General features: G+C 45.0%; 1 protein-coding gene across 1 annotated transcript in view; it reads right to left on the bottom strand.

Annotated features, from left to right (window-relative positions):
- The window catches only part of TRAF1 (TNF receptor associated factor 1), a 55,605-nt gene that overhangs the window by 19,647 nt on the left and 21,420 nt on the right, over positions 1-14,538 (bottom strand). Inside the window, exons 5-6 of the mRNA XM_065418958.1 lie at positions 6,838-7,059; positions 4,548-4,632 (exon numbers count right to left, since the gene is read on the bottom strand). Of these exons, the coding sequence (XP_065275030.1) occupies positions 4,548-4,632; positions 6,838-7,059 (307 nt within the window). The remainder of the gene's footprint in view (positions 1-4,547; positions 4,633-6,837; positions 7,060-14,538) is intronic.

Genomic DNA, 14,538 nt, shown 5'->3' with positions numbered 1-14,538 from the left:
TTTTCATTTTCACAGCATTTTACATTGACTAATAAACCATCAAACCACACCCAAAGACATGTAAATATGAGTATCCCCATTTTACTTGCACAAGGGCACTGAGCAAGTTATTGTCAAAAATGGAGTCAGAATTCAAGAGTTCCTGGCTCCCAGTCCCATACTCAGCACTCTAGGCCATGCCACCTTCAACAGAACTTCTATATACAAGTTGTAGTAGACTCTGCATTGCATATATTTAAAGCAATCGTGTGAACTGCACAGGTGTGAATGAGTGCAGAATTTGGCCCCAGTTGCTTAATGTAGATTTTAATTCAACATTACAGTACAGTGCAATTCAATACAATATAGTTCCTCCTCTGAATCAACCAGCACCAGCCACTGAAGCCTTTCAGTCTAGTGCCCAGCTGGGAAATGACCAAAACCAAAGAAAAGAAAAAGCAGGTTAACAACCCCACCGTGGATTTTTTACTATGTAAAAACCAACCAAACCAAAAAAACATCACTTCAGAATTTCCTGGCATTACAGAACAGATTATTATAAATGTATCTAACTTCAGAGGGACAGTCCTGGTGACACATGGGTTTCTCTAATGGTATGTGTGTCCTGTGTGCTTTCTGTTTCACTCTCATAGTTGTTAATCATTATGGACACAGCTCAAGCAAAGGAGCTGTGCGTGACAGAACTGCAAAGAGCAGGGGGTTCTCACCTCTTTTTTTCCACCCAGGCCACTCCCTCAAATGATCATTCACTTGAACCACTAGCTCTCGCCCAGCAGAACATCAATGGAAAGTCTGTCAACAGCAACACCAACGCAGAACTTCCCCACCCTTACAAAAGGGCCTGATCCAGAGGCCCAAGGAAGTAAATGAAAAGATTCCCATTGACATCACAGGGCTTTGAATCAAGTCCGAGAGAGAAACATATATTTCATTATATTATGGTTAATCATCTCTTCTCTATCATTCTGGCCAACTGACAGCAATAATGTTCATACCCTGAAACTGCACTAAATCTTTGGTTTGTCTCTAATTCTGCAGCAAAAGCTCTTAATTGCCTTGACAGCTCTTTCATCTCAAACATTCACATTTATGAACACCAAATATATTGAAAAGCCAATAAAACTATTCACTAGGTGAAATTCACCCTTATGCAGGGGGATACCACAAGGCCAAAGTACCCACCACATTCTGCATAAGAGATGACTTTCATCTTAAGAGAAGGAAAGACAGGCCTGAACCAACCTGCCCCAGACCCGAATATACTCCAGAACTTGGAGGAAGTTCTGATCCAGAGCCAAATGTCACAGTTGTTCTCTTTTCTGCAATGAGTCCAAACCAAAATCCTGGACTTATTCTACAGGTCTAACTGTAGACTAAGCCAGCAGTTCTCAACCCGCAGGGTGGGCTGCATGCAGCCCAATTAGCACACAGCTTCGGCCCAACTCAGCTGTGTGCTAAAGGCCGCAAGCTCCCGGCTGCCCTGCCTTGCGGCGGGCTCCGAGCTCCCAGCTGCCTTGCCATCCGGCGGGCTCCAGGCTGCCCTGCCACGCTCCGGGCTCCTGACAGCCCCACACGGTGGGGCTCAGGGTTCGGGCGGCTGGCTGCAGCCCGGCCTCCCACAGCAGGGCCCTGGTGGCGTCTGGGGGCAGGGTCCTGGCTGCCCCCCAGCCCAGCACGCCGGGACTCTGTGTCCAGGCAGCTAGCTGCCGCCCAGCCCCACAGGTCTCGGGATCTGGGCAGCTGGCTGGCGGCAGGGCTCGGGATCTGGGCAGCCGGCTACTGCCCAGCCCCCCGTGGCAGGGCCCGGGGTCTGGGCAGCTGGCTGCCGCGCAGCCTGCACACCAGGGCTCAGGGTCCTGGTACAGTCCGGGGTTAAGGTCCTGGATGCCCCCCAGCGCCTGCGGTGAGGTCCAGGATCCGGGCAGCTGGCTACCGCCTGGCACCATACAGTGGGGTCCAGGGTCCTGGCGGGGTCCTGGGACGGGGTCCTGGCTGCCCCCTAGCCCCGCGAGGTGGGGGTCAGGGTCCCCACACAGCAGGGTCCGGGGTTGGGGTCCCTGCCCCCCACCCTATGCCCAGCTCTCCGCTCCTGGCCCCACTCTGTGGAGGGGTCTCTGGGCGGAGGGCGCTGAGCATGGGTGTTTGTGCAGGGGTTTAGGTGGGGGGCAATGTGGTTCTCAACCTGCGGCCCAGCTAACACTAATAGGTTGAGAATCACTAGACTAAACCAAAATCTTAAGAGGGAAAACTCTTATCCCTTTTGGAAATTCTCGCAAGATACTGTTCAGGCTTATGTCCCCATTTTATATAAAGTCAAATTTTATTAAGAAGTAACCTATCCTATCATCTTACTTATTTCATAAATGACTTAACCATTTGATATACCTGTCACACTGGAAAATGCCTTTTATGGTTTAACAGTTGGGAGGCAAAGCGAAGGGGAAAAGAAAAAACAGTAGAAATACATAGGCTATTGGGTGCTTCCTGGTACCACTCAGATAAAACACACAGGGGCCATATTTTCTCTGCATTCTCTGCACAAGAAAAATGGAAGGCTTATAGACCTTTTAACAGTCTCTACTTGATGGAGAGGAGCAGATGTCACTGGACCTCTTTTGTCACATTATTCTCAAAAAATCAAACATCCTGCTAACCTGTAATTTTCAGGGCAGTCAGTTCCATGCCAGAGAATGCGAACACAAATGATATTTTGAAATTACTTTAAAAAAAACCTAAGAATGCTTAGACGAGTCTCATGTCTTAGCCTGGATCCCTTCCAAATCAAGTTTTTAATTTAATGAACAATTTTGAAAAAAAAAATCCAACATTGCACCTTTTATAATTCCAGTCATGGAAAGAACAAGAGAAAAAAAAGCACATTTGCATTTTAAATACTTTTGATCTTGTTTCAACATCACCGAAGTTCTTCCCGGGACTTAGGCAAATCAAACCTAAATCAGGGGGATCTTAACACACTCGCTCAGAGAAGGAAAGAAAGTTAACCAGTGCCGGTCCCCAAGGGATGGGTCCGATTCTGCTCTCATTTACCCCCTTGTAACTTCACTGATAACGGTGTTCAGAATAAGCATCTGGCTGGAGAACTGGGCCCCACATTCTTATTTCCAATCAGCGTATGACCATATACTGCATGGGTGTAAACAAGAGCTAGATCTGGCCCAAGGCTTTTACAGTCAATTCTAGCCTGTTCCTATGCAGCTGATGATGGTCCCTATAGAGTGGAACCAGTGCAGTTCTACTGCACAAGGAGGGCAAGATGTGGGGGAGCCAGGTGGGGATGTGCACCCGTGGCACAGTGTAGAAGCCTCTTGCAGGTGAGCCCCCTGTGTAGCAGTGTGTAGGAGATGGCAGCGGGTATAGGGGGATGCCCTCAGATCCTCCAGCTGAATTCAATAAATCATGCAGCTGCTCAACACCTCTCAGTACCAGGCTCTAAGTTAGTTGTAGCACAACGAGGGTCGTCAAACAAAGGGTACATAGGGAAAGAAACAGCCCAGGAGGCCAAAGGTTACCACAGTACCAGATCATGGAATAAACTATTGTTGTTGTGTGGAAAACTTATTTTTCATATTATATACATACATACACAGACATAAACAAACTAAAAATAGTATGCAGGAGCAAAGTCTGACAAAAACACTGGAGAGGTGATGAGAGGGGGCCTTGATAAGGGACAAAAGAGCAAACCTGCTACGGAGTCTCTATTGTTCACATTGTTTACAAACCCCAGCCCTGCAAGCTGATTCACAAGCAGAGTCCTCAAGCCTGTGTGAAGCCCCACTGAACTTCCGCAGGACTCTGTGCAGGCGTTAGGGTCTGCCCATGTGGATCAGCTGACAAGACTGGGGCTTTGGTCACCACATCCCACCTACAATTTTGCAGAAAGTCCCACTAACGGTTTTATAGAAGTCTCACGCTAGAGAAATTCCAAGGTTTTCACAGAATTGATGTATACTGTGAGCAGTACAAAATGGTTTTGTTTATACCTGGGCCCCATGTACTCTGCAATACTGTAGCTGTGGGGATTTGCTGCAGAACTGGACATTTTTCCAAGATGCTACAGAATTCAGCATTTTATCTCAAAAATATCCTTCTATTCCCTATGGATACACTTTTGTACAGTGCCTAGCATGATGGGGCACTGAGCTGGCTGAGGTCTGTCGGTGCGACCACAATATGATGTTAAGTAATAACAACAATAATAATTGAGGCTGTGTGTTTGGGAGTGGGAAGAGGGGAATGAAGGGTATTTCATGCCCATAGAATACGTTAACTTTGCAGCAGATTTTAGGGCTTCTTGATGCAGAACTTGGTGGAGTTCACAGGGTGCTACTTACATCCAAACACTTTTTTGATCAAGAATTGAGGGAAAGTCCAGGATGTTAAGGTATCTAGGTTAATATGCACAACTGTGGAATCAATCACTATCACTTTCTTTATTATTCCCTCTTCTAAAAAATAATACTTTAATGACTCTAGCATTACCCCAGAGAGATAAATGAAACATTAATACAAACACAATTACATACCCTTTCTTCTGTCAATAAGCTTCCTTCATTTACAGTTCCAGGATCCTCTGCATTACATTTCTGACAAATTGGGTTTTTGTTGTTTCTGGTGGGAAAAAAATTAAAAAAAAAAAAGATTTGTGAACTGCAGTTCAGAGAGCCTCTGTTTCAAGAATAACAAATTAACAAAAACAACAGAAGTATTAATTTCAGCTCAAGGCCAACACGCTTTATGGTAAAAGGGCCAAATCTTGGTCCCATTGAAAGTCCACAATTTTCAACCATCTATCAGCAAAATCTGAACCGTCGTGACTATTCTGCTCTACAAAGCCAGCAATGCTGGGAATCTACTTCTTTCAGTGAGGTAGGCACTAACTCCATGTAGTGTACAATAACCTGAAATCTGAAGTCTTTTTAACACAGAAGTGATGTCCTTTCTTCTCTGGTAGGTGGATAGGTTTTTAATTGCCAGGATACATCTCAGGGCTCAATCTTCTCTTCATTCACACAGGCCACCATTGTTGTGTTGACTTGTAAAATTGGCTATTGTGTGTACACATGAAGGGCAACAGCATAGCTGGTGCAGGAGTGAACTCTAAAGTGGCATCATCATACTTTCCAGTAACACAGCCACAAAATGCTTTGGTTTTAATTTGAAATATTTCTTAATTTAGCATTTAAACTGTGCAATTAAAGGGAAAAAACAAAGCTTTTCAGGAAGAGGCAAGCACTTCTGTGACGCTGCAATTACCATCCAGCTGAGTCATGTATTAGCTCAGTTCAAGAAACCCGACAGAAAAGTGTCCTTATGACCAGACGAAGAGCATGACATTACTTCCTTCAGACTGTACTAACAGGTTTGCTTGGTTCCGTTTCCAGTTCCATTACAAGGTTGCCATGAGAAGATATAAGCAGACATAGCAAATTCTGTTCTTATTTTCAGGAGTGCAAGTCCTCAGTGACTCCACTGACTGCAGCAGAGTTACTCTGGATTTACACCAGTGAGAGCAAGCAGAATTTAGCCCAGTGGGCCACATGCATTCTGTGTAAAATGCCATTACACTGTAGTGCTTTGACCTGCCAGTCACATGTGGCTGGCTGACCGACTCAGCTTTTTGTTACAGTTTAATCAGGGTATATACTTAGGGCTTGTCTACACTGGCAATTTACAGCGCTGCAACTTTCTGGCTCAGGGGTGTGAAAAAAGCGCCGCGACCACACAAGGCATATTAAAGCGCTGCCACGGCAGCACTTTAGCATTGCCAGTGTAGACCAGCCCTTAAAGAGAAGAGGGGAGAAGCAGCTAACCAATTAAGAACAATATCCATCTATCTCCAAGCAAAAAGGCTGGGATTGTTCTGAGGGTTGGTTCCTCACTGGGCATTGACCCAGATTTTACATCGTGCACTTTATAATGTTCTAAAATAATAACAAATTTTTAAACTTCCATAGCACCTTTCATCCAAGAATTGCAAAGCATTTTACATGTATTAAAGTAACTTCACAATAGCCTTCCCATTAGCTTTCAATATGATTCTCTCCCTTTTAGACTGGGAAGGGAAACTGAAATATAGAAACAGACTTCAAAGAGAAACTGCAGCGCTACAATTCATTTGCAAACTTAACACCATCAATTTGGGCTTGAATAGGGACTGGGAGTGGCTGGCTCACTACAAAAGCAATTTTCCCTCTCTTGGTATAGACACCTTCTCATCAATTATTGGGAGTGGACCACATCCACCCTAACTGAATTGGCCTTGTCATCACTGATTCTCCACTTGTAAGGTAACTCCCTTCTCTTTATGTGCCAGTATATTTATGCTTGTATCTGTAATTTTCACTCCATGCATCTGAAGAAGTGGGTTTTTAACCACGAAAGCTTATGCCCAAATAAATCTGTTAGTCTCTAAGGTGCCACTGGACTCCTCGTTGTTTTTGTGGATACAGACTAACACGGCTAACCCTCTGATACTTGAAGTATAGAGAGGTAATTTGCCTAAGGTTATTCAGCAAATCAACAGCAGAGCCAAGAGGAGAACCTAGCAATGCTGACCACTAGACCACACTCGAAGCCTATAGACGTACATCCTGAAAATAATACCACTGTAAGGAAGTATACATGGATGATAAAATTACTACTATCAATATCCCAGGTACTCTCAAACTCTACTCTAACACTTTCTCCCTATTTAGTAGATTATCACAACAGATCATCCTACTAGGGTTGTAGCTACAGAATCTGCCACTTGAAATCTTTCTGTCTTCTCGGCAGAAATGCATTATCACGTGGTCTCCTGTAGAAAGAACTTACCGTACAACCCATGACAGGCAAGCCGAGCAGTATCTATGCCCGCATAGCGTTTGCTGGGCTTTCTTCAAGACGTTATTACAGCTGCTGCACAGGTATTTGTGATCGGGCACATTCTCACAGATGCTGGTGGGATAACCAAAGGGAAATTCATTTTCGTCAGGAGATGAGCCAGGGCCATCCGGAGAGACTCTGTCTGCCCTCTCAGCCATCTGAAGTAAACTGCTGTGAAAGATGTGGAACACACTAACTGCTGAAACAAGCAGACACCCGCTCCAGTAGATGTGAAATAATACATTGAGCATCAAAGTCCACAAGGCAACTTCAAACCTGTGTAGTAATCTAGCGATCTGTTTAATTAAAGCTGTAGCTGACATGTGTGACTAAGTGTCATGGTGGGGTTTGACTAGGTACCAGCAGGAAATTACTGTACAGATTTAAAATTCCCCTGAATCACAAAATGAAAACAGATATATTATAATCAAGGGGAAGCTGGGGGGCTTTGCATAGTTTTCAGGTTTGTTTTCAGGGCAAAGTAAATATTTCTGTTCTTTTTAGAACTATAATACCATTGGTCAATACTGCACGGCAGAATTATTTCCTGTAGAGTAAATCCCCAGTCTCAGAACTCTAGTTCCCATTTCACCCAAAGCTTGTCCGTGATTGCATTTTACAGATGTGGAAACTCCAGAACAGAGAGGTGTAATGACTTTCCCACAGTCATAAAGGAAGACAGAGGAAAACCCAGGAAAATACAAGTCCATTAACTAATGCCACGCTCTAGCCACTAGATACATAGGGCCTGATTTACTGAGCAACTCCAGCTCTCCCCCTGTAGTTAATGGACACTGTGAAAATCAGGCCAACACTGCCTCTGGAGGACTCAAGAACGGTTTGGAAAATTCAGGGTTTTATTACATATAGAACCTGAACAAATATAATTCATAACTGTACCCTTATGAATCACATTTTTCTCATGACAGCACTAACACAGAAGTACCAGTCCTGGTACCAATGGTGACATTAGCAGAAACTGTTATTAACTAATGATCTGAAAAAACAGAATCAATGTTCATGTTATTAGCTCAGAGAATAGAATGCAATTTTTTCCTGCCCTAAAAACCCACACAGGCTCTGATCAGCCAGGAACCTAGAGGAATATAATACTGTACAATTATAAGGCCATCTTCTAGATACTCTGCACATTTTTCTGTGGTGATCAGTGCCCTAGATTAGATATCCTGTAGTTCTTGTGCAGGAAAGTCTCCATTGACTTCAGTGGGACTTTTGCTTGTGTAAACAGCTGTAAAATTGTACTGTTTTCTTTTCTCTGTGGTATCTTGCATACATATTGTATCCCTAAATGGGTTACATCAGTAAAGATTAATACAAAACTCCTAAGAGAGGGAGGGAGAGTCTAACAGGCCTAGGCATCAAAAATAGATTTTCAGTTAAGATTTGAAATAAGATGAAAAGTCAACAAGCTGGAGAAATAAAAGGGTGTTCCAGATACTAGACACTGCAGAGAAGATTCTTGCACCAACAGTGGCCAAAAAATACACAGTGGCATTCAGGAGTGTTTAATTCAGCCAAGATGTTTTTGTAACCTACTACTAAGGAGGCCAGCTAGCTAAATTCTCAAAGGCCTCCAAGTCAATGGCTTGCCTTTGCTGGATACCAGCTGCATTATTCTTGGGTTGGCCAACACCTCCATCGAATTCCCTCCCCCAGGGTCTCATATAACAAACGCACTACCTAAAGAATGTGTAACCGAAACCATTATTGGCTTCTATACATGCTATAAAGGTGGCTTTACAAGATCTGCACAGGGCTTTTCCTTGATAGGGAAGGAGTGGATTATTTCAGTCAGTGGACCAGAAAAACCCACTACTGACTTTAGTGCAAGGAGAAAGCCACCTCTCTCTCCGTCTCTGCAATGACACGTGTTTCGAGGGGGGGACGACAGAGTTTAAGGCCAGAAGGGAATGGGATTCCAGATCATCTAGTCTGGCCTCCCGGATATCACAGGACACCAACACCCCCAGCACCTGCCCCGCTAACCCCAAACCAGCTCAGGCCCAGGGCTAAAGCTGGGGAAACAGGATTACATCGTCACTGCTCTCACTAGTTTTGGCAACAGCTGCACCCGGGAAGGGGGATGGGCTGTGGTGGGGACCCAGGGGATCTGGGTCCGTGGCCCATGCCCGGGGGGGGGGGGGCTGAGGTCCCTGGCCCACGGGCAGGGTCGGGGGGGGGGGTGTCCCTGGTCCCTGACCCGCGATGGGGGAGATCGGGGGGGCGCCGGGATTTCTGGCCCGCGCTCGGCTGGGAGGTCCTGGGGTCCCTAGCCCCTGTCGGGAGGTCCTGGGGTCCCTAGCCCGCGGGGGAGACTGGGGGGGGTCAAGGCAGTCCCGCTCGCCCAAGCCCGGCCTGGAGGAGTCGGGGAGGGGGGGGGGGGGTCGCGGCCCGGCCCGGCCCGGCCCGGCCGTTCCCTGCCGCTACCTTACCTGAGCCCCAGGCTGCTGCAGGGAGCCCCGCCCGGCGCGCAGCTCCCACTGGCCGGGGCCCGGCCTGACCCTCCAGCTGCCGCCTGCAGCACTTCCCTCCCCCGGCAGGCTGGGGCCGTAGCTGGCGGCAGCGAGAGGCCGGGGCCGGCTTTGTTCAGCCACAAAGAGAAACCAAAGCACGGGCCTGAAATCCCCGGGGGGCGGGGGAGTCACAGGGATCCCCAGGGTGGGTGGGGAGGGGGGGCTGGGAAGCTCACGGGGATCCCCGGGGTGTAGAGGGGGGGCTCATAGGGATCACCGGTGTGTGTGGGGGGGGGAAGCTCAGAGGGATCCGGGGGGAGGGTGGGGCTGGGGAGCTTACAGGGATCCCCAGTGTGGGTGTGTGGGGAGGGGGGCTGGGAGAGTTCACGGGGATCCCCGGTGTGTGTGTGGGGGGGGGAGCTGGGGAGCTGCTAACAGGGATCCCCCATGTGGCTGGGGGGGCCGGGGGAGCTCACAGGGATCCCGGGGGGGGGGAGGCTGGGGGAGCTCACAGGGATCCCCAATGTGGGAGGGGGGCTGGAGGAGCACACAGGGGATCCCCAGTGTGTGGGGGTGGGTAAACTTCACAGGAATCCCCACTGTGTGTGGATGGCTAGGGGAGGTCATAGGGATCCCCACTGGGTGTGGATGGCTGGGGGTAGCTCACAGGGGATCTCCAGTGTGGGTGGGTGGCAGTGTGGGTGAACCTCACAGGGATCTCTGGGGGGGGGGAGCTCACATAGATCTGCAGTATGTGGGGGGCCTGGGGAGCTCACAGGGATCCCCAGTGTGTATGGGGGTGAACCTCACAGGATCCTTAGTGGGGGTTCTGGGGGTGCTCACAGGGGATCCCCAGTGTTTGTGGGGGATGGAGAAGCTCACACAGGGAGAATTCCCTCAGTATCTGGAGGGTACTCACAGAAAGAGATTCTCCTGCTCTTCGGTACCTAAATAAGAGCATAATCTAACTTTAGACTTCTATTTTTGAAAATTTTGACCATGATCAAAAATTTGGTGCCCAGGGCAAAGATTATCAACATTACTGGACTGCTCTTTCAGCTCTTTTAATGGGCATTGACAGTTAAGTTACAGCCAAATTTAAGTTTGTGGTTTTTTTTTAAAGTCTTACAAAACCCAATATTAATAGATGTTTTTGCCAGTTGTTACATTTTATGACAAAATAAAAATAAACAAAAACCTGTTTTGGGGGGATGGATGGGAGTGTTTGTTTTCATAGAAATGTCGGGCTGGAAGGGCCCTCGAGAAGTCATCAAGTCCAGCCCCCTGCGCTGAGACAGCACCAAGTAAACCTAGACCAACCCTGACCTGTGTTTGTCTAACTTATTCTTAAAATCCTCCAATGAGAATTCCACAACCTCCCTGGGAAGCCTATTCCAGAACTTAACTGCCCTTATAGTTATAAGATAAAAGACATTACCTTACCCACCTCGTCTTTTTAATATCCTTGGACCAACAGGGCTACACCACCACAAACAACTTGTAGATAGAACACTTTTCCTAATATCTAGCTTAAATCTTCCTTGCTGCATATTAAGCCCATTGCTCCTTGACCTACCTCCAGCAGACATGGCAATTAATCACCAACCTCCTTCCGCCCTAAGCATATTTGGAGACGATCATGTCCCCCCTCGGTCTTCTTTTCTCAAAACTAAACATGCCCAGTTTTTTTCCTCTACCTTTTTTCCTCATAGATCAGGTTTTCTAAATCTTTTATCATTTTTGTTCCTCTCCCCTGGACTCTCTCCAACTTGTCCCCATCTTTCCTAAAGTGCAGCACCCAGAATTGGACACAGTACTCCAGCTGAGACCTCACCACTGCCAAGTAGGGCAGGACAATTACCTACTGTGTCTTACGTATGACATGCCTTTGAATACACTCTTTTGGAATTAGCCTTTTTTGCATCTGCCTCATATTGTTGACTCTATTTCAGTTTGTACTGCACTAGAATCCCCAGATCCTTTTCAGTAATTTCATTTAGACCACGTACCTAGGAAGGTTTCTTCATAAGAAGGGGGTTCTCTTTCTTCCCCCCGAGGACCAGTTGAGAGAAGAATCAAAGTGGGAATTGAGGGCACTCCATACTTAGCAGGACTGGACCCTTACAGAGAAAGTTACAGGTGCAAATACTGCATCAGACCAGTGGTCCATCTAGCCCAGTCCTGTCCAAAAGTACTTCTTTGATTCTGCGTGTATTTTCTGTACTGCTTTATAGAAAGACTGAAAGAAACATTTAGGTAAGATCTTGAACTTCCTGCCTCCCACCTTCCCTCCCCCCCATTATGTGATAAAACAGTGATATTCATGTGTTTTATGAAGAGCTCAGAAACATTCATCAGCTCCACTCACATGGCTGTTGTGTGACTCAGCTGTTTGGTTGCCTGCACAGTATAGTAATGTTCTTTTTTCAAGTGTTCTATCACATCTGTGGTACAGGCAAGAGAAAATGTTCCCAAAAATCTTTCCATTCAACTCCCACCTCCCTGTCTTAAATAGACAATGTCAAGTAATATAGGAAAATATAGTATTTGTCATCATCTGGGAGATATGTTCTCTAGATTTCAAAAGAGTAGTTTAAAAATCAAGCACAGTTGGAGAGAACTATATCTAAACAGAGAGCCACTTTTTATGTATGACTTACAATATTTATTCTCTCCCCAGAGCTGCACTAGTGGTGCTCATGCACTCACAATAGGACCATTTTTGCAAGCACCCACTACTGTGAGTATTCTGCACTATAAGTACTGCTCCTGGTAGTGTTTGCATAACACAGCCTATAGAAACCATGATTGTTTAAAGATAGAGCAGGAAATGTTTGGATGAAATTGTTGGAAACTAATTTTATTTTCAGGCTTCTGAGATATCAGCTGAAAACAACCGAAATTAAACACACACTGAAAATCTGCTACAAAATGGACAAGGTCTCTTTATGTAACATAATAGATGGGCAGCTGCTCAGTTTTCTTTACCATTTCAAGCTCTGTTATATGTAACAGAAAACATTTGAGCTCATTTTGTTTCATGGCCCAAGACTTTTCAAATCACAGCTGTCAGCTAATCTACTGATGGAATTTAGAGATGAATAACTAGCATTTTGTGGTGGCTGGTATTTTCAGAGAGAAGGGTCAAATTCTTTTAGGAGTTCAAGCAGTTGTTCCAAGAGGTTTCCCATATTTATGTTCTCAGCCCTCTAATTTTGTTCATTAAAAATCTCCTCCTTGGACCAAATTCCTCTCTCAGTTACACCCATACAATTTTACTGGAGTCAATGGGGTTTCAGGAGTGTCACCAAGAGCAGAATTTGGACCTTTGCTTTGTCAGAAAATGATTAGCAGCTAAATAAAAACAAGAATGAGGAAAAGGAGATTGGGGTTACAAAGCTAGGTAAATGTAAACTTCATACAGTGTAGTCTTATAATTAGAGCAGGAAACTGGGGGTCTGAACTTCTGGATTCTAATCCAGCTGCTGCCCTAGCTTCCTTGTATGGTGCCTGGCAAATCACTGAGATCTGTGCATGAAAAGTGCTACATACAAGCTAAGTATTAATATTAATTACTATCGTTGCATGTGTAAATGTCTAATTATAGCAATGTAGGTATGCAATTACCTGATTTGTACATGCAGTCATGGTAATTGCATGTGTAACCTTTTAAAAATCAGGCTTCTAATTTTAATAAGATATTTGATGGCGAAAATGTGAAAGTGGCCACATGATCTAAGTTTTGGTAAGGTTAATATTCAAACTGATGGCCTTAAAAATAAGGGCCACTTAAGTGAATGGCAGTTTGGGTTGAGTAACAATTGCAGGATTGGCCCCTAATAGCATTCCATCTATACTTCCAGCTTTGATGTGGTGCAAGTTTATTCATAGATGTTCTGTTTTCTGAGTGCAGGATAGACAGCGTCGCATACCATAGCATTGTCCTTTATGCTACCAAAATTAAATATGGAAACACTGACACAAACAGAACTCGAGTGGTGTGAATGGCTAGTGGTAAAGATCAGTCAGTGTTTCCATTATAAACCTCTGCTTTCATAGTTTTAGAACTAGGACCATAAAATTCACATTGGGTTGAAATATGACGCAGAAATTCTCAGCCAGGGGATGAATTACTTTTTTAAAGAAAATATGTCTGAGTGTGGCCATTTTTAAGTGGGAGTTCAAAGAAATAGAAGTTAATGGTTTCAGAGGGGAGGCCATAATACAGTTGGGTCAATTTCAGTTTCTGAATGAGAGAAACACAAAAAACCTCAATGTGCTAACAATACTGTATGTCTCTGCTGTATGTTAAGTGAGCCTACCCTCTCTTTCGCCTTCATAGTTCTGTAAAATATTACACCTTTATCTTAAAAGGCACTGAATTACACAAAGAAACTAAAGATAAGTTTTTGGTACTTTCCAAACTTGAGATATTTCCTCTGGTAAATTTCCCCCACATGAGATCAGTTAACCGAAAACAGGATGTGGCTCACAAAGAGATTAAGATTTGAAGCTTAACTATATTATAGACCCATTGCACTGATGTTGGCTTTGCAGGGGCAGTGTATTAGTATATAGGCTGGCTTATCAATTTTATATCCAAGGGGAAAATGTAATGCAGGGACATATTTAGATTCAGGGTAAAATTTCCATTAGCACATAAATTACTTAAGACTTTCAATGATCCATAGGTTCCTAAAAACAACAAGGAGTCCGGTGGCACCTAAAAGACTAACAGATTTATTTGGGCATACGCTTTCGTGGATAAAAAACCCACTTCTTCAGATGCATGGTGTGAAAATTACAGATGCAGGCATTATTATACTGACACATGAAGAGAAGGGAGTTACCTCACAAGTGGAGAACCATTGTTGACAGGGCCAATTCAATCAGGGTGGATGTAGTCCACTCCCAATAATTGAGGAGGAGGTGTCAATACCAGGAGAGGGAAAGTTACTTTTGTAGTGAGGTTCCTAAGTGCCTAAATCACTTTTGAAAATGGGATTTAGGCTTATAAGTCACTTTTAGGTGCTTTTGAAAATTTTACTTCAGGTATTTACAACATTTTCTGGGCTACGAGTCCCAGTTTGAAGACGGATACAAAATGAATGGGATCTGGATGCCCACTAAATGCATAGTTTTAAATTAATATAAAATGGCTGAAAATGTAAGTATG

The sequence above is a fragment of the Emys orbicularis genome, chromosome 18 (assembly GCF_028017835.1).
Source record: "Emys orbicularis isolate rEmyOrb1 chromosome 18, rEmyOrb1.hap1, whole genome shotgun sequence".
NCBI lineage: Eukaryota > Metazoa > Chordata > Testudines > Emydidae > Emys > Emys orbicularis.
Note: the sequence above shows the minus strand (reverse complement) of the source record. Positions and strands in the feature narration are given on the sequence as shown.